This window comes from Eptesicus fuscus, chromosome 1, assembly GCF_027574615.1.
Source record: "Eptesicus fuscus isolate TK198812 chromosome 1, DD_ASM_mEF_20220401, whole genome shotgun sequence".
NCBI lineage: Eukaryota > Metazoa > Chordata > Mammalia > Chiroptera > Vespertilionidae > Eptesicus > Eptesicus fuscus.
The window spans coordinates 91,878,908-91,899,004 of NC_072473.1; the positions used below are offsets into that span (position 1 = coordinate 91,878,908).

At 50.3% G+C, this 20,097-nt stretch overlaps 1 protein-coding gene and 1 pseudogene across 1 annotated transcript; both read left to right on the plus strand.

Annotated features, from left to right (window-relative positions):
* The first annotated feature begins 6,852 nt into the window (after positions 1 to 6,852).
* On the plus strand, positions 6,853 to 7,932 carry LOC129149858 (melanoma-associated antigen 10-like). The gene has a single exon (XM_054719545.1). The coding sequence runs from the start codon at positions 6,853 to 6,855 to the stop codon at positions 7,930 to 7,932; it is 1,080 nt and encodes a 359-aa protein (XP_054575520.1).
* A 1,991-nt stretch (positions 7,933 to 9,923) lies between these two features.
* Positions 9,924 to 11,238, plus strand: LOC114229320 (EOLA-like protein; annotated as a pseudogene).
* Positions 11,239 to 20,097: the final 8,859 nt, after the last annotated feature.

Genomic DNA, 20,097 nt, shown 5'->3' on the forward strand with positions numbered 1-20,097 from the left:
ACAGGGATGCCCACTCTCACCACTCCTGTCCAACATAGTACTGGAAATACTAGCCATTGTGATCAGACAAGAAGAAGAAATAAAAGGCATCCAAATTGGAAACGAAGAAGTAAAACTGTCCTTATTCGCAGATGATATGATACTGTACATAGAAAACCCTAAAGACTCCATCAAAATATTATTAGACTTAATAAATGAATTTGGCAATGTAGAAGTATACAAAATTAATGCCAAGGAATCTATGGCATTTCTTTACACCGATAGTGAACTTACAGAAAGAGAGACTAAAAAAGCAATTCCATTTACCATCGCACCCAAAAATTAAGATACCTAGGAATAAATTTAACTAAGGAGGTAAAAGACCTATATGTGAAAAACTACAGGACACTGAAAAAAGAGATGGAGGAATACATAAACAGATGGAAGAACATACCGTGTTCATGGATTGGTAGAATCAACATCATCAAAATGTCCATATTAACCAAATCAATCTATAGATTCAATGTAATCCCCATTAAAATACCAACTGCATATTTCACAGACCTAGAACGAACTTTCCAAAAATTCATCTGGAATAAAAAAAGATCCCGAATAGCTGCAGCAATCGTGAGAAAGAAGGACCAAGTAGGTGGGATCTCAATACCAGATATTAAGCTGTATTACAAAGCCACCTTTCTCAAAACAGCCTGTTACTGGCACAAGAACAGACATATAGACCAATTAAATAGAATAGAGAACCCAGAAATCGACCCAAACCACTATGCCCAATTAATATTCGACAAAGGAGGCATGAACATACAATGGAGTCAAGACAGTCTCTTCAGTAAATGGTGTTGGGAAAATTGGACAGATACATGCAAAAAAAAAAAAAAATGAAACTAGACCACCAACTTACACCATCCACACAAAAGAACCTCAAAATGGATAAAAGACTTAAACATAAGATGGGAAACCATAAAAATACTAGAGGAATCCACAGGCAGCAAAATCTCAGACATATGCCAAAGCAGTTTCTTCACTGATACTGCTCTTAGGGCAATGGAAGCTAAAGATAAACTAAACAAATGGGACTACATAAAAAAAAAATTTTTTTTTTTTTTTTGCACAGCAAAGGAAACCATCAACAAAACAACAAGAAAGCGCACTGCATGGGAGAACATATGGTATTTGCCAATGTTATCACCGATAACATTGTCGAATATTCCAACATTTATGGGGAACTCATACAACTTAACCAAAGAAAGATAAACAACCCAATCAAAAAACGGGCATCGGCCCTAAATAGATACTTTCCGAAAGAAGACAGAAGGAAGGCCAAGAGACATATGAAAACATGCTCGAAGTCACTGATTATCCGAAAGATGCAAATCAAAACGACAATGCGGTATCACCTCACACCTGTCAGAATGGCAATCATCAACAAATCAATAAAGGACAAGTGCTGGCAAGGATGCGGAGAAACAGGATGCGGAGAAACGGGAACCCTAGTGTGCTGCTGGTGGGAATGCAGACTGGTGCAGCCATTGTGGAGAACAGTATGGAGTTTCCTCAAAAAACTAAAAATGGAACTCCCATTTGACCCTGTGATCCCACTTCTAGGAATATAGCCCAAGAAGCTAGAAACACCAATCAGAAAGAAAGGATATATGCACCCCTATGTTCATAGCAGCACAATTCGCCATAGCTAAGATTTGGAAACAGCTTAAGTGCCCATCAGCAGATGAGTGGACTAAAAAACTGTGGTACATCTATTCAATGGAATACTATGCTGCGGTAAAAAAGAAGGAATTCTTACCATTTGCAACAGCATGGATGGAACTGGAGAACATTATGCTAAGTGAAATAAGCCAGTCAGAGAGAGATAAATATCACATGATCTCACTCATTTATGGAATATAATGAATAACATAAACTGATGAACAGGGACAGATCCAGAGACAGAGAAGCATCGACCAGAATGTCAAACCTCAGAGGGAAGGTAGGGGAGGGTGAGGGTAAGGGGGAGAGATCAACCAAAGGACTTGTATGCATGCAAATAAGCCTAACCAATGGACACAGACAATAGGGGTGTGAGGGCATGAGTGGGGGGGGGGAGGTTGGGGGTAATAGGGGGATGAGGACACATATGTAATTCCTTAATCAATAAAGAAATTAAAAAAATAAAAACAAAAAACAAAACAATGAAACTAGACCACCAACTTGCAACATACACAAAAATAAACTCCAAGTGCATTAAAGGCTTAAGGGTAAGTTGTGAAACCATAAAAATCCTAGAAGAAGAAAATAGGCAGCAAAATCTCAGACAACCCTCTAAGCAATATGTTCGCCAATGCATCTCCTAGGGTAAGGGAAACAAAAGAGAAAATAAACCAATGGGACTACATCAAAATACAAAGCTTGTGCCCAGCAAAAGACAACATCAACAAAATGAAAAGGGAGCTCACTGTATGGGAGAACATATTTGCCAATGATACATCTGGTAAAGGGTTAATAACCAAAAATATATAAGGAACTCATACAACTTAACAAAAGGAAGACAATCCAATTTTAAAATGGGCAAAGGACTAAATAGACACTTCTGCAAAGTGGACATACAGATGGCTTAGAGACATACAACAAAATGCTCAAAGACCCCGATTATCAGAGAGATGCAGATTCAAAGGACAATGCTCAAAGACCCCGATCATCGGAGAGATGCAGATTAAAAGGACACACCTGTCAGAATGGCTACCATCAACAAATCAACAAATGACAAGTGCTGGCGAGGATGCGGAGAAATGGGAACCCTACTACACTGCTGGTGGGAATGCAGACTGCTGCAGCCACTGTGGAAAACAGTATGGCGTTTCCTCAAAAAAATTAAATATGGAACTCCCATTTGACCCAGTAAAGCCACTTCTGGGAATATATCCCAAGAAACTAGAAACACCAATCAGAAAGAATATATGCACCACTATGTTCATAGCAGCACAGTTTACAATAGTGAAGATCTGGAAACCGCCCAAGTGCCCTGCAGTAGATGAGGGGGTAAAAAAGCTGTGGTAAATTTATACCATGGAACACTATGCAGCAGTAGAAAAGAAGGATCTGTTACCCTTTAAGACAGCATGGAGGGACCCAGAGAATATTATGCTAGCCAAGATAAGCCAGAAAGACAAGTATCACATGATCTCACTCATATGTGGGATCAAAAGAGCAATCTAAATTGATGAACAAAATAGATCCTGAGACATAGGAGCGTGGAACAGACTGTCAAATCTCAGAGGGAAGGCGGGGGTGGGTGGGAAGAGATTAACTAAAGAACTTGTGTGCATAACCCAGGGACACAGACTATAGTGTAGTTAAGGCCTGGGGCAGGGGCTGGTGCCCGCTGGAAGGGGCAATGAGGAAAAAGGAGGAGCTCCATAACACTTTTGGCAATAAAGATTAAAAAAAAAAAAAAAGGCGGGTTTAGGTAGGAAGAGGAGATTGGTCTCTGAGACAGGAGCCCAGCATTGGCCCAGGTCATGTGACTCATGAATAAATCCTTGCGTTTTTCAACAGCACCTGCCTCATGCGTTTGGCTGTCCTTGAGGCAGGCAGCAGAACCTCCGTTTTTGTTCGGTTGCACCCTGACTTCCTCCTAGGGGCCTTAGACTGGGGACAGAGATCAAGAGCAGGGCTTCTGGTCAGCGGAGGGGGGGGCAGAGGCGCTGCCTAGGGTCATGGTGAGTACCTGGGGGGCGGGGAGCGGGGAGACCCTGCCCCCACCACAGACTCAACACGGAAGGGCTTTTGTGAGGGTGACCACACACGCCTCATCCGGGTCTCAGAGACCCCTGCCAGAGCCAAGGTCCTCACTTCCGCCTCCGCATCCGGGTCTCAGGGACCCTGGGGATGCCCAAGGGAGAGCCTGAGCGAGCTCACATCCACAGAGTCGGACCCGGGGCCTGGCCGAGTCAAGGTGAGGGTGCCAGGGAGGGTGGAGGGAACCCGGGACCTCAAACAACGGTTTCCCTCCTCGGAGACCCCTGGGGGGGGTGGCGGACCACACGCGGCTAGTGGAGGTTGGCGCAGCCAGGTCTGGGCGACTCTGGTGGTTTGGTGAGAGGCGCGGTACCTCAACATGGCCGAGGAGGGCCCAGGGCCCTCCAGATCCATCTGGTGGGCGGGCTTCTTGGGAGGAGGACCCTAGGTGGCGTGTCCTTCTGTCTGCCTCCACCCCGGTCTCACAGAGGGGGATGGAACCAGGGACCCAGGGACCTAGAGCAGAGCCAGCCCCGCCCGGGAGCTCGCGGTGATAAGGAGCAGAGCCTGTGGTCCGCATGGCGGGCAGAGGAGATTCCTAGTCACGGTCAGCTCGCTGAGGGGGATGGAAGGACCCGAGGACCCACCACAGAGCCAACCAGGCAGCACGCAGGGAGGTGAACACATGGACATTATCTCACTTCCGCATGCGGATCTGAGACAGGAGCTGCGGGGGGGGAGGGTTGCTGTAAGGATGACGACCCCAGGTCAGCACAGGGAGGACCATGACCTGGAGAACAGATGGGGGGGGGGGACGAGGGTGAGAATGACAACACCCGCCATTTTCTCCCTTCCACATCCTCATCCAGGTCTCAGAGACTCTGGGGGTTTGGTAGAGGGAGTGGGACCCCATCTAGGCAAATGATGCGCCAAGGACCCTGGAAACTAGACCAGAGTCAGTCCTGGTCTCAGAGACTCAGGGGGCGTGGATAGAGGGAGTGGAACCCTATAGAGGCAGATAGTGTGCCAAGGACCCTGTATTCTAGACCAGACTCAGTCCTGGACTCAGTGACTCTGGGGGGTTCAGTAGAGGGAGTAAAGACCCCATATAGGCAGATGGTGCACCAAGGACCCTGGAATCTAGACCAGAGTCAGTCCTGGTCTCAGTGACTCTAGGGGTTTGGTAGAGGGAGTGGAACCCCATGTAGGTAGATGGTGCGCCAAGGACCTGCCAGAGTCAAGGTGAGGACTCTGATGGAGGACAGAGGGACCCTAGAAGCTAGACCAGAGACAGTGCTGGGATCTCGCTGGGGGGATGACCACAGACAGCATGTGCTGAGTTGCACAACAGGGTCAGGATCAGGAGCAATAGTGAGAACAGCAGGGGGTGGGCCCAGGACCTTCCAAAGTCCATAGGCAGGCCTCATGGGAGGATGATCACAGGTGGCATTTTCTTATTTGTGCATCTGGGTCTGACAGTCTGGGGCGTGGGTATAAAGAGCAGGGCCTCACTTCAGCAGAGGGTGGGCCAGCATCTGCCAGAGTCAAGGAAGGATCCTAAGGGAGGATTGAGGGAACCTTGGATCCCACCACAGTGGGCACCCCTCAGAAACCCGCACCTGCCCTCAGCCCTGGGGTTTCTGGAATCGCTTTCCCATGGATTCTCCCAATCCCTTTGCTCTCAGGAATCTGAAAGAGGTGGGGCCTTACACAAAGGGTGTGGTATATGGAAAGCAGAGCCAGGACACTTGGGCACTGCAAGTGGCCAAGCTATTGACCATGAGGGAGGAAGGAGGGGGAATTGTCCTGCAGAACAAATGTGGCCCTCACGGACATTCACCCCAATTCCACTTTCAGCTCCGAGAGACCCCAGGCAGGGCTGTCCAACAGAGAGCACTCTGATTTTGGCTGGGGTGGTGGGCCTCAGTCAGGTGAGAGACCTGGACTGAGGGGGCCACGTGCAGGTAAGCACAGGAGGAGGGGTGGGGTGGCCCGGGCCCTGACTTTTTTTAAGGTGAGGAATCTGAGGAAAGACAGAAGGAACCCTAATGCTCCTCCCCTGCTCCAGAGTCTTGCTGTCTCCTTTCAAGATTCAGCTGAGGACTGAGGGAACAACTCACATCACAACATGTCAAATCCCAGCCTTACTTTGCCACTTCTGTCAGCCATGAGAGAAAGTGGAACATGGTGGTTAACCGTGGTGTCCCTCCCGTCCTCCACCAGTGACTCAGGAAAGTGAGCTTTTTAGTCTGAAGGAAAGTGGCCTCAAGTCAACACAGGAAGTTGTCCAAGACCCTGTCAGATGTCAACGTTAGGACTGAGGGCACTCCCCGTCCAGGGCAGATAGTCCCCACAGAGTTTCGCCATGTCATCCTGTATCCCGTGGGATGTCCTGGGCAGGTGTGGTCAGATGTGGGGCCCCCTCACTTTCTTCTGTTCAGTATCAGGGGTGTGTAGTCATGTTCTGAGAGTTTTGCTTCAGGGCTAGCAGAGGGGAGGTTCACAGGCCCTGCCAGGGGAAAGGTGAGGACCCTGAATGAGGACGCAGGAGACCATCCAGCCCAGAACAGTGGGGAACTCACAGAATCCTGGCCTTCCTCTTGTCAGCACTGGAGGCCCATGGCTGTGCATGCCACCTGCACGCTGAGGTGTTTCCTTGTTTCCTGTTACAGGGGCTCCAGGAGCCAGGGCATAAAGGCCTTGGTCTGAGGCACAAAACACAGGTCACGGAGCAGAGGAGGTCCAGGCCGTGCCAGCCGTCAAGGTGAGGTGCCTGCCCTCATCTAGAATGTGTCCCCAGGTTCTCTCCCATGCCAGAGTAGAGGAGATCCCCTGCAGCACCCGACCCCACCCCACTGCCAGCCACAGAACCCTGGCCTATGCCGACTGTACCTGGAGAACCATCTGACTTCCTCATTCAGGATCTTAGGGGACAGGCCACCCAGGAGGAGAGACTCCAGTGAGGCCCAAGAGCACACCTGAAGAGGAGACCTGTAGCTCTGCTTTGTTAAAGCTGACAAGGGTGTACCCAGCTGAGGCCACTTATATTTCCTCTCTCCGCAGGCCTGTGAGTCCTCATTGCCCACCTCCTGCCTGCACTCCTGTGGCTGCCTGACAGGAGTCATCATGCCTCGAGCTCCAAAGCGACGACGCTACACGCTTGAGATTACCGAGGCTGAGGAAGAGGATTATTCCTCCTCCTCCTCCACCTGCTCCTCCTCTTTTCCTTCCTCTTTTTCCTCCACCTCCTCTTCCTCTTGCTACCCTCTGCTTTCAAGTAACCCAAGCACCCCGGAGGAGGAGGAGAAGGAGGAGGAGGAGGTTCATGCTGCTGCTGGGACACCGAGACCTCCCCAGAGCTCTCCAAGTGCCTGTGCCCCCCCAACTGCCTTTGCTGCTGCTGCTCCATTGAGCCAGTCCAGCAGCCCAGAAGAGGAGGGTCCGAGTACCTCCCGGGCCCTGCCAGACACAGAGTCCTTGCCCAGAAACGTGATTGATGATAAGGTAGCTGATCTGGTGGGGTTCCTGCTCCTGAAGTATCGCACAAAGGAGCTGACCACTAGGGTAGAAATGCTGAGTAGCATTATCAGAGAGCACCAGGACCACTTTGCTGTAATCTTCAGCGAGGCCTCTGAGTGCATGCAGCTGGTGTATGGCATTGATGTGAAGGAAGTGGACCCCACCAGCCACACCTATGTCCTAGGCACCAACCTGGGCCTCACCTATGATGGGATGGTGAGCAATGAGCACAGTATGCCCAAGACTGGCCTTCTGATACTCATCCTTAGTATAATCTTCTCGCAGGATGATTGTGTCCCCGAAGAGAAGATATGGGAAGCACTGAATGCCATGGGGGTGCATGCTGGGATGGAGCATTGTATCTTTGGGGAGCCCAGGGAGCTCCTCACCAAAGTTTGGGTGCAGGAACAGTACCTGGAGTACCGGCAGGTGCGCAATAGCGAACCAGCACGGTACGAGTTCCTGTGGGGTCCCAGGGCCCACGCTGAGACCACCAAGTTGAAAGTCCTGGAGTTTATGGCCCAGATCAATGGGAGTGACCCCAGATCCTTCCCACACTGGTATGAGGAGGCTTTGAGAGAGGAGGAACAGAGAGCCCAGGCCAGAATTAGCACCACACATGATACTACTGCCATGGCCAGTGCAAGCTCTTCTGCCATGTCCAGTAGCTTCTTCTGCCCTCAGTGAAGTCCAAGGCAGATTTCTTTACTTTGTGTTTTAAGAGGGAAGTCAATGATCCAAGCAGTGGAGGGCCAAACTAGGGGATTACAGTGAATAACATCTGTGTGTCTCTGTTCCATTGGGTTGACTTAGAAATGTATCTTCTTTTATTTTTGGTGTTTTAAAATGATACTTTAAGTAGAATGTTTACTAGCTTCAGAATCTAAGTTTACAAATGACACGGGTCACATGTTTATTGCTATCTTCTTTTATTTTTGGTATTTTAAAATGTTACTTTAAGTAGAATGTTTATTAGCTTCAGAATCTAAGTTTACAAGTGACACGGGTCACATGTTTATTGTTATTTAACTTAAGACAAAGTTTTGCTATTTTGTAAAAAAAAAAAAAAATGGGAATCCTTCATTTTATTTGTACTCTGTAACCAGATAACATGGACTTGGAATAGCTTGGAATAGGCTTTTTTTAATGTGAATGAGCACAGCTGTAAAACAGATAAAATAGTTAATTTTTTATTCCTGTATCATTTTTAGTCTGTCATTCTGTAAAAATAGAGTATATATACCTGGATTTTCTTAGCTTATTCAAGAATGTAGAAAAATAAACAGTAAAAAGACTCTTCTCCCTGGTTCATGTGCACCCTAAACATTCATTGAGCCTCTGTCCTCATACGGAAAGGCAACCCAGCCAGAGAAAGGGAGGGGATGCAGAGCAGAGGAGCTGGGCACCAGGACTGCAAGGACACTGGGTTGGGAAGGGAGTGAACACAGGCAGCTTTTGTCCCCTGGGCCTTGTCTTTGAGAGTGGGTATGTTTCCATACACACGAGGACATAATAGCTGAAGTGAGGTTTATGTCCTTTAAGACAGGAGGGGAGAGTCACCCAGAGTCGGGGGATTGCTCATGTGGAGTGTGGTACTGAGGCTCAGGCCCTATGATGTTGATGTGTAGCCACAGGTTGTGACTGTCCTATTATGGTACAGGCCAGGTACTCAGCCCTATGGAATCTGAGGTCTGCCAGGTACTAGGACCCCCTTCCCCAGGGAAAAGGCAAGGACAGTGGGTGATGTAGTCAGGGCCCCCATGATCATGGGCCATCTATTCATCCCTCTGTGCCACCTTCTCAACTGTAGACTGGAGTGACAGTGGCACTTCCCCTATCCCCATTATTTGAGGATTGAATTCTAGGATTTGTGGATCATGCCCATCCCAGGGCCTGGCATGGGGTTGGTGTGTGGGTACTGGTGCCAATTCTTCCTGCTCCTGTTATTCCTTTCTGTAGGCTGCAGTGGGGGCCAGGAGTGCCTGCTGACAGCAGATAGCAGTGGTGCAGCCAGGGGATGGAGGAGGGTGGCTCCCAAAGGGGCCTGAGGGAGACACCTGGCAGGATGATCTGAGCTCACACTGGTGGTGACCCAGGGCCCAGCTGAGGTTGCTACCCAAGGATTTGCAACCAGCAGTGCTGCAAGAGGGACCGGTGTGCTTGGGGACCTGCAGAGCCTTGGGGTGAAAAGAGGAGGGAGCTGACTGTGCTGGGGTGGGTGGGGTGAGGAGAAGAAGCAAAGCCCAGGAGTGTCTGCGCTGGGAGAGGACTAGAACCCACTCACCTGGTGTGAAGCCAACACGCCCTTTCTCCCTCCTCTGTGCTCCCCTGGCCTCAGTGACCTCCTTTGTGGAACTGACCACATCCTGTGTGAGTGTCTCTCCTTACCTGTCTCTACCTTCTTCCTTGAGCCCCCCAAAGACTCCATCTGATGGACGAGGCATCTGCATCGCCAGCCCTTTCCATTGGACCTGGCCACTGACTGCGTGGGGATAGGAAGAAGGAGCCAACACTCTGCTCTCCCACCATCCCTGTCAGTGGGGTTCCAGGGCTCCAGGGGTCATTGGGGAGAGGTGAGCCCACAGACCATGAACATGGAGGACTGATGCATGATGCTTATTGACAGTCACACTTGTGGGTTTCCCCAGGCCACGTGAAGCCCACAGATCTCTGGGGAGATGGAGTTCTCCTGCCTCTCCTTCTGGCAGCCTTATATGCAGGCTTTGTCTTAAATGCGGTCAATACTCCAGACTCATTGGCAACCCTAGTGAGCAGCCAGAGGAACTGTACCATCACCATCCACATTGCTCATAGGGACTGGGAAGATACCCTCTGGTGGGAGCTGCTGCTGGAGAGGCTGGGGTGGAACCCCAGGCAGATTCAGGCCCTGCTCTGGGAAGGGAGAAGTATGGCTGAGGAGTGATCGCTGGCAAGGTGTGACACCCTGAGTGTTGCTCACACCCCTCCAAGAGTACCCCCAGGACCTTGCTCAGGGGTTTGGGGTTTATTTTCTTTTAAGCCTGTGGTGGTGGGGCTGTGGTTTCTGTTAGCAGCACACCTTCAAAGAGGCAGCAAGGGACCCAGGCTGGCGTTCCATGGGCTGAGTTCCTACGACATGGGTGAACCCTTCTTTCTGTCCACCCTGGGCCTGAGGCTGAGTTCCCATTGGTGACCTGAGAGGCAGGGATAGGTCCAAGTCTGCATGTGGTGTTGCCTGTGTGCACACATGTGTTTATGTGTGTGCATTCATGTGTGTGTGCATGCATGTGTGTGTGCATGACAGACCAGGGTAGGCTGCACAGCACAGAGAATGTCAGGCGGCCCCCAGACTCAGGCTGTCTGCATGACTTCTCATACCTGCCTCACCCACACTGCCCATGGCATCCAGGTCTCTTTCGCTCACCCCTCAGTGGTTGAGGTCCCACACCAGCTCCTTTCACCTGGTGAAGAGCTTGGGATCTGATTGCCTGTGGGTTCCTCACAGTAGTCAGGGCACTTCTGACCTGTGCGTGCTGCCCACAGCAGTTGGGCTGGGATCTGCCCATTAGTGGACCAGGCTCTGTCCTCTTCTTTTCCTTCTCTCCCCTGGCCTCACCCAGAATTCCCTGAACAGAGTTTGACACATAGGAAGTGCTCATTCAGAGGGACCCAGCTCACTCCATGTCCCTTTGGGGAAATCAGCTTAGCCTCTCGTGGGCAAAACTTGGAAGAACTGTTTCCTCTCACAGGAAGCCTTCGGTTTATGGAAGGAAAAACATCTCAGTGTTTCTCTCGTGGTGCATGGGGCTCCTTGACATTGTGGCAACTCCGCAGTGCCCAGAACACATGGCTCCTGATGAGGTTGTGGAACGGAAAAAGCAGGCTGTACTGACCAACCTGAAGCAGAAGTACCAGACTGCACTTTCAAACCCCAGGTGGTTACTGGAGCGCATACCCAGGAAAGGGGGAAAGGCTATCTTCCAGGTAGGCATCCCACAGCACCTGATCCCCTAGGAGCAGGAGGACTCCACAAGAAGGTTACCGAGAATCCAGATGAATCGTGACCATCAATGGGCCATCATGCCGCGGATGTGGAACTGAATTGGCGCTGCCATGGAGAGCATTACCCACCATCTGCTGTTCTCGTAAACAGATTTCTGTGCCCAGATGTAGGCGACTGTCCTCGTGAGATGCCTCTCTGGGCTCATTGCCTGTCTCAAGAACTCTGTCTGACTTTAAGAAAAGGGAAAGCTGCCAGGAAATATCTTGGTGCTATCACTCTTTTGGTCCTGCTCATTCCTGGGTTTTACAGAGAAAAATGTGTTAGGAGAACTGGTTATTGTTTGGGACTCCCATCTCTGTTCTGGTCAAACTCACAGAACACTTCAGCAGCACCCAGGGGACCTTGTGGGAGGTCTGGGAGCAGGCACTGAATGATTGCCGGAGGGTGACCAGCCAGGCGTGGCCTCATTCACGGTGAAAGGGACATCAGACTTCGACAGAAAGCACCTGTCTCCCCTGGAAAGTGACTGGTCTGCTGGAAAAGTGTCCCTTGGCTCATGAGGGCTTCTGTTACACATGTCACATAGTGACCCAAGGACAGATCTGTAATACAGCTCTGATGGAAAAGTGATGGGTAGAGTTTTTTGTTTTCCTGTGTGGGCAATCTTTAATTTATTTGGATCCCTTCTAGCAGGGTTACTGATGGTTGTTAGCTGTGAGGATGATGGGCTTTCTCGCAGGTGTTGGCTGGAATGGCCAGTCTTCTGAGCCAGACTGGCTCTGTAGTACACCACTTAGCACATGGGGTGGCCCTGATTCTAGGTGGGCCTCTCTGCAAGGTGCCTGGAACTTGGGCTAGAGACACTCAGATGCTGATCAGAAACTTCCTGGCATCATAGGGGGACCTGTGAGTAAAGACCTTCCTGTTTCAGGATGCATAACTAATGTAAGGTAATTTCCCCAAGGTGAAGAGTCAGGCAGTTCTGTCTCCTGTCCAGTAGGCAAGGCTCAGGGAACCAGATATTCCTGGGCTTGCTTCAGAACCTTGGCTGAGTGGGTGAACATGAAAGAGGACAACAGGGATGCACGTCTTTCTGGGGCCAGGATTTCTAGCCTCCTCAGGTTCATCTGACGAGGTGTGTGGCACAGAAACAGAAGAACACGGACTCACAATTCTCATTGGAATGTTTATTTTGTACCATGTAGTTTTGCCTTTCTTTATTAAAGCAGAAATGGATTCGTGGTTACAAAGCCTGTGATATTATGGGCCGGCATTATCCTTGAACTGCTCACAGAGTGAACACTTGTTATCCGAGGAGCCCTCATGCTCCTCCTCCTCGGCCTGGTCAGGGTCCTTGGGTGGAGCCATGACTGAAAGGCCAGCTATCAAAATGGAATAACAGATGTTGTACAAAGACATCACTGAACCTTGTAGTAGTTCATTTGGGGGGGGGGGGGGAAGATCCCCTGTGCCGTCGGTTCCAGCAGTAGCCGTGGGCACAAACATGACATTACCAGAAGTGTCCTCCCCACTTGAACCACTGGCTGCACTTGGGCACTGGACCTCCCTGGCACTGCTCAGGGGCTGAGGAACGGAGAACTCGAATGCCTGGGCAGCACTGGGTCCCCAGTCATTCTTGGTTGACTCCTGAGCCTTTTGTTCGGCTTCTTTGTTGCCGTCCTCGTGGTGTATTCTTGGGGAGTGTCTTGTGGGGGCCATCTTCTTCTTTGTCTTTGGAGGGGTGGCACTGGTCCCTGGACAAACGCGAGTCACCTGGTTGCCTTGTGTATTAATGTTCTCGAGGAGCCAAGGCTTGCCTCTCTGGAAATTGCAATTTCTGTAGATCTGAAACAAAATTAATTAATTTAGTCATTTGTGGAGAAAAGATATGTATTTGACATTAACTGGCCTCTCAGAGTCTACTCATTCCTGCAGGTTGTCTCTAAGGGGGCTATAGTTTCAAATGAAAATCTATACTTTCTCATCTTTTGATAAACACTGTATATCATGTGAAAAAGGGTTAGACCCTTAAATGAATCCCTTTCAGTATATCGTTCTTCTGGGTCCACTAGGAAGATGTTTGAGTAACAGGGAACATGGGAAATGGGAGGACTTTCTACTTTACCATTATCATGTTCCCTGGAAAGCAAACTGAAGAGTTGCCTGGGTATATTTTGCTAAAACCATGGAGGTTCAGCAAGAGGAGGTTCAGGCTGTTCGATTCAAAGATTTGCTCCTCACCCTTTCGGCAAAGAATCTCCCTCTGGAAAAGATTTTCCTCGATGATCACGGTGTCTCCTTCATCATTCCAGCCTAAGGACCTGAAGGCGTCGTCCTCCACTATCCTCCAAAGCTTTCTTGGGAAGGACGGCCCATGAAGAATGTTGTTTCCTTCCACACTGGGGCGCTTTGATTTGGGTCCTGTGGTTGTGGGTTGTCTTGCGGGCTTGTATCTTAGCTCTCTTCTTGGCCCCCGTGCCTCTCCAAAGCCTCCCTGGGACCCACATGAGGACCTACGGATGTATCCTATTGGACCATTATTGCTTGCTGTCCATCCTCCGATGGGGCGAGCTTGGCTTCGTGCATCTCATGGGTACTCTGACTAGCCATGTTGATGCTCTACATCAACAAGCACTTGGTACCCTGGATCCTGTCACTTCAAAAGTGGGGTCAGGCCAAAACCGGTTTGGCTCAGTGGATAGAGCATCGGCCTGCGGACTGAGGGGTCCCGGGTTCGATTCCGGTCAAGGGCATGTACCTTAGTTGCGGGCACATCCCCAGTGGGGAGTGTGCAAGAGGCAGCTGATCGATGTTTCTCTCTCATTGATGTTTCTAACTCTCTATCCCTCTCTCTTCCTCTCTGTAAAAGATCAATAAAATATGTATATAAAAAAAAGAAAAATCAATAATTTTAAAAAAAAAGTGGGGTCAGAAATGCCTTTGGTCACAGCAGTGATGCCCTATATATACTGTCCTCAAAATTCTAGGGTCTCGGTCGTGGGGCAACCAGCTGCTTAAGTCATGTGATGTCACAAAGGTGACTTATGGCTTCTCTGGAGTGTGGGCCCTGGCCAAGTGTGGGGGAGTGGACATCTTTAGAGCCCCCATCTTCTCTCTTTTCAAATAGTACATAATAGGGGTCAGGTTAATAGAAAAGGTGCTCATATGCTGCCCGGGAGATTGTTTCTTGTTGCTAGTTCACTGGATGTGTTGAGAGGTCACGATCCTATCTTCACCCCCATCCCTACAGAGGCGGCGGGGGGTGGGGTGGGCAGTTGATGGCCTCTTTGTTGCTCAAGGGCAAGGCCCTGGTTAGTCTTTGCTTGGGCAACCACCAATATTGCCTGAATCAGATGGGCCCCTGAGGGACTGTACCTCCCAGAAAATGGTGATTGGCCTAGTCTCAGTAGGTAACCCCCCACTTCAATTCACCCCTCACAAGCTTCCTGCTTTGGTCTCTTCCAGCTGTGCCTACTTGTTGGTAGGTTCTTCTCAGATGAGCCCAAAAGAGAGTCCTATTTTCTTAGCTCTGGGTCGAGTTGTCCCTAGAATAGGGCTGTGCTCCAGCACAGGTGGGAACGTTCCTCTCCTCAACCTCAGTGCTACCCAAAGCACCTGAGAGAAGATGATAAACATGGTGTTGCAGTGGGAATGGACAGCCACATCCTCTGATGTCCTATGGAGCCCCCTCTTGAGTTTGGCTTGCCCCAAATCTCACCACTCTCAGGTCACAATAGCCTTGGCTTTAGTTTGTATGTCTTCCACATAGGAACTCTTCTTACTACCCAAGATGGGTTCACTTTGGGACACCTGCATTTTTCTTCTCAAAGCATCCTCCCCAGATTCAGATTCAGGCTCTCTTGAGGCCTTCCCTATGCCCTATTTCCTTTCTTCAGTGAAGTGGGTGGGCTTTGGCTCTCCCAGATTTTGGGCTTCCCACTTCCAAATTGGATCTCCTTTGGTACTTCCCCTTTTCATTAGTGATTTGTGGTTAGGCACATACTCGGTGCTGGGGAAACAAAGCATTCTGCTGACTCACTCTCATGCCAGCCCTGTTCTCCTTGCCAGAAGCCTGTGTGTTCCTCTCCTGCCATAGCCTTGAAGATAGGTACATTGATTCATTTTGTTTGCTCTTAGGTTAGATTATTTCAAAAACCAAAATCCCTACTTTACACACATTCACTACCAAGTTAAATTCTAACTTGTTTAGCTAGGTATGACTGAAGGAAGCTGATATGAAAATAATCATAAATATTTAGTTGAACGTAGATGAGAGCTTGGGTGTGGGATAGCACAAAAGCAAAATTCAAGTCATCTTTGCTATAGAGGAGAGGATACTACGGTAGACTTTGTGATTCATGTTCTCTAGCTATTGTGGACAACTTTGGTCTTAATAATCACCCTGTATAGGGAGATAGAGTGGTACCATGGAAAGGCACCACCTGCACAGGTCTTAGGTCCTTGTCTCAGCCCTGCCACTAAGTGGAGTCATTTGTACTCTATTTCTAAACAGTGGGGTCAATCCTTTGTTGCTAAAAGTGGAGTGCGAAGGCATTTGGGAAGAAAATCCCCCAAGGTGCCCCTCAGACTAAGAACTGCATCCTTAATGGAGCCCCTTGGTCTAGATTCAGGCTCAGTCCATGGTCTTTGTGCTTCTAAACAGGTTTACAAAGCATTCACTCAAGAATCAGTTTATTCTTGGAGGACATGCCCTAGAGGCTAAGAATGGGCGCCTTTATTGCAGGGGGGGTGAGGGGGGGTTAGTATCTCTGGTTAAACAGCCAGCTCCCTTCAGTTGCCTACCAAAGTACTGTTTCTTAAGGGAGTTATTTAAAGGCTGAAAAGGAGGTTTCCTTGTGGCCTCTGCTAGCTCATTACTCTGCAGGTTACTTATTCAATGGAATTTGCTCATTTCATGGGAGGGAAATTGGAGAGAAGGCTCTGGAAATCACAGTCTGGCATCTCATGGAGAACAGGTGTTTACTTGGTATGATTTAGGCACTCAATGCTAGTGTCCCAAGGATTCCGTAGGATCATTAGCTAATATTATTTTATTCAAAAGCCACTGAATTGCCACTGTGGTGAAGAATCTAGGACATCAAGTTCACCTTTTCCTCTGAAGATGAAATATTCACACTGCTAACTTCAGTGGAGTTGATGAAAGGCATTATGGAAATGGCCTCCCTCTGCTAAGCCTGCTCAGTCCCAGAAATTTAACCCTGGGCCCCACAACCACCAGTCAGACAGTGTTTATTAGGCACCATGCTCTCCAGAGCTCCAAAGGTCCCAGAGATGACCCATGTGTGTTGCCGCCTTATGAACAGAACCCCCAGAGTTAGGTGGCTGCAATGCAGCACAGTTGACTGGACTACCTGGACAGCCAGCTCCTAGGGAAAGTGATTTCAGTCTTGACTTGGCTGTTGCTTCTGCACAGCCTTGCAGCCATAGACAAAGTGCTGAGCTATGGGGCCCTTGAGGCTAGCCTGGCTTCTAAGAGTAGATAAAAGAGAGCCTATGTTTCCAAGACCTCAAACCACTCCCCCAGAGCTGGTGAGCATCCACACTTAGACACATGAGCCTCCTCTCCAATGCCACTCTTCCAGCTGTTCCCTTGCCCTCCTGCCTTAGTCCAGTGGGGCTGCCATAGCAAAATACCACAGACTGAGTAGCTTATCGACAACAGAAACTTACTTCCAACCTTTCTGGAGGCTGGAAGTCCAAGAATAAGGTGCCAGTGTGCTGCAGTGAGGGCCCTCCTTGCTGTGTCCTCACATGGTGGAAGGAGCGTGGATCTCTCTGGAGACACTTTGTAAGGTGCTACTACCATCCCTGAGGACTCAGCCCTTGTGACTTAAGCACCTCCCAAAGGCCCAGCCTCCTAATGCTGTCATCTTTAGGGGTTAGGGTTGCAACATCAGCCTTTTATGGGGACACAAACATTCAAACCATAGCACTCCCTTCTGGCCAGTGCTCTCCTGACCCAAAAACCCACGGAGAGTCTCCTGCTGTGAAGGATTCTTCACAGGCCCCATTCAAGTAAAGCTCCTTGTGTATTGATGTCTCTCTTGGTCAGAACTTCTTTCTGGATCAGCCCCCAATCATAAATGAGGCCCATAGTGGTGACCAGGACATAAGATTGTTCATTGGGTCTACTTCCCTCCCATCAATGCCAAACACCAGCCGCATGCACTGTAGACTTGCATGAAGATCTCAGGGAAATGGTCCTGGTACTCTTTGATGACACCATTCAACATTTCTGCCTTTGTGATCTGCTCTTTTGCAAGATACCTTAGGAGCAGGATGGTGAGCAATGAGCACAGATTTCCCAACGATGTCCTCCTGGTTACACTTCTGTGGGTGATCGCCACGAAGGGCAAATGTGCCCGTGAGGATGAAACCTGGGATGCCCTGCAGGTCATGGGGGTGCATGACGGGAAGGAACATAGGATCTCACGGGGGCTCCTCACCAACGTTTGGCTGCAGGAACAGTACCTGCTGTACCCGCAGGTACCCAACAGTGATCCGGCACACCACAAGTTCCTGTGGGGTCTCAGGGCCCACGCTGAGACCACCAAGTTGAAAGTCTTTGAATTTTTGTTCAGGGATTATAGAATGGATCCTAGTTCCATCCCATCCCTGTCTGAAGAGGCTATGAGTGGCGAGGAAGAGGGGGCCTGAGCCAAGTTGCACCAGGGCACGTTTCAGGCCCATGTCTGAGAGCTTCTCCAGCTGGGCATGATGTGAGGCTAATTCTTCACTCTACATTTGAGAAGAGGCGGGAGAAGGGGGGCGAGGGGGAAGGGCTGTAGCATCTTTGGGTACCTGTGATGATTTAGAAATTTATCCTTGTTTTCTACGGAAATTTTTCAAACGTTGTTTCTTTTCATAGAAGTTTTCACAAGCTTCAGCATCTAAGTTTGTGAATTACATTGACCAAACCTATATTTGTACTACCCGGTTCAAAAGTGATCCTGCACCGTAGGAGATCCTGAGGGGTCCCAGGGCCCACACTGAAACCAGCAAGTTGAAATTCCTGAAATATTAGCTAAGGGCCAATAGCAAGGATCCCAGTTTCTTCCTATACCTATTCGAAGGGGTGGAGAGCAAAGAAGATCAAAGCGTCTCAGGGGGTTTCTTCACCAGCTTAGTTGACAACTGTGGAAACTGTGGTTTCTAAAGGTTAGCTACTATTGAAGATGCTGAGCAGCAGCAGGGATTTGAAGGAGTGTTGTGGCATTGTGGTTGTCTATGTACATTTTCCTTGTCCAATGCAGGTGATTTCACTTTTTAGTCCTCACTCATAATAATCCTTCTTCTCTGCTCCTGACACATCCTGGGCACAGTAGTGCCCCCTCCAGCATTGGTCCTGGTATTGTAGCATCTCTGAAAGGGTTGTGAGGCCCTCCTGAGTGAGGACTTCGGGGTCCACAGGCTTCAGAACAGAGCACGCTAGAGAATCCATCTCCTGGTGTTCCTGTCAGCTCTACGGGACCCTGGGTGGGGCTCTCAGGCTGAGCATATGCCTCCACATGCCCGGGAAATCTGGGAGAGTTAGAGCCTAGGTCTGAGGGACACAGACTTGGGTCCGCAGAGGGCAGGGGCCCTGGTGTTGTCAGGTGCGGGAGGGGAACAGAGTCACGACTCCCAGGCCTCTAGATCCCATCTCTGCCCCTGCTCTCAGGCCTGGGGACCCCAGAAAGCCCGTCCGGAAGTTCCGCCCACTGACTTCCGCCGGGAAGTCTGAGAGAGGAGAACGCCATGTCTGGGAGGCCGGCTTCGGGTCGGTAGAAGGAAGGAGTCCAGGTATGATCCTGAGGGACGACTGAGGCCCCAGGACCCAGGGTGGCCCTGCCGTCAGCACTGAGAGTCCGGGTGGGGTGTCTGAGAACTATTTCCTGCACCCCTCGCCCACCTCCTCAGAGAGCGTGAGGGAGGGGGTCAAGGACAAGCGCTGAGGGGAGAAATCTCAGGTCGGCACGGGCGGGACCCAGATTCTGCCTGGAGTCAAGGTGAGGACCAGACGGAGGTCCCCTGGCATCTAGGTCAGCCCCTGCCGGAAGCCCTGGGGAAGGAGGCCCACGGACCTCCCCTGGGGTCTCGGGGTTGAGGGCTCCGTGTGGGGGTCCGCCCTCCCGGTTCACAGAGGGAGGGACCCAGGACCTGCAGGCCTCATGGTGACGGCCGGCCGTGGGGGAAGACAAGGTGACTCCGGGCCCCAGAGCAGTCAGTCCTGGGAGCCCCAAGGTGCGGGGTGACCACCAGTGGCGAGGACTGACTTCCGCATCTTCTGGGTTGAGACACTCGGGGGCCTCCATGTCATGGCAGAGTCTCAGGTCGGCAGAGGGTGTCTGGGACCTGCCCACAGCAAGTGTGAGGACCCTGAGCGAGATTGGGGGCCCTGGATCCCAGAACAGTGTCCATCCGGAAGGCCTCCCGGGGGTGGGGGAGGGGTGATCTCGCACATTGAGCTTTGTGAGTTGTGCATCTGGGTCTGAGAGACTCTGGGGGTTTGGTAGGAGGAGCAGGGCTTCAGGCAGCAGGGGTGGGGGATCCCAGGTGCTGGTGCTGTCAAGTTGATGACCCTGAGGGAGATTGGGGGACCCTGGACCCCAGAACAGAACAGTGTCTGTCCAGCAGGCCTCCCGGGGGTGGGGGAGGGGTGATCTCACACATTGTGCTTTGTGATTTCTGCATCTGGGTCTGAGAGACACTGGGGGTTTGGTGGAAGGACCAAAGGGGTAGCAGAGGGGAGACCCCAGGTCCTGCTGCTGTCAAGTTGAGGACCCTGAGGGAGAAATAGGCGACCCTGGACACCAGAATACTCAGTCCTAAGAGGACCTGTGGGCGTAGTGACCACAGGCATAGCTCCT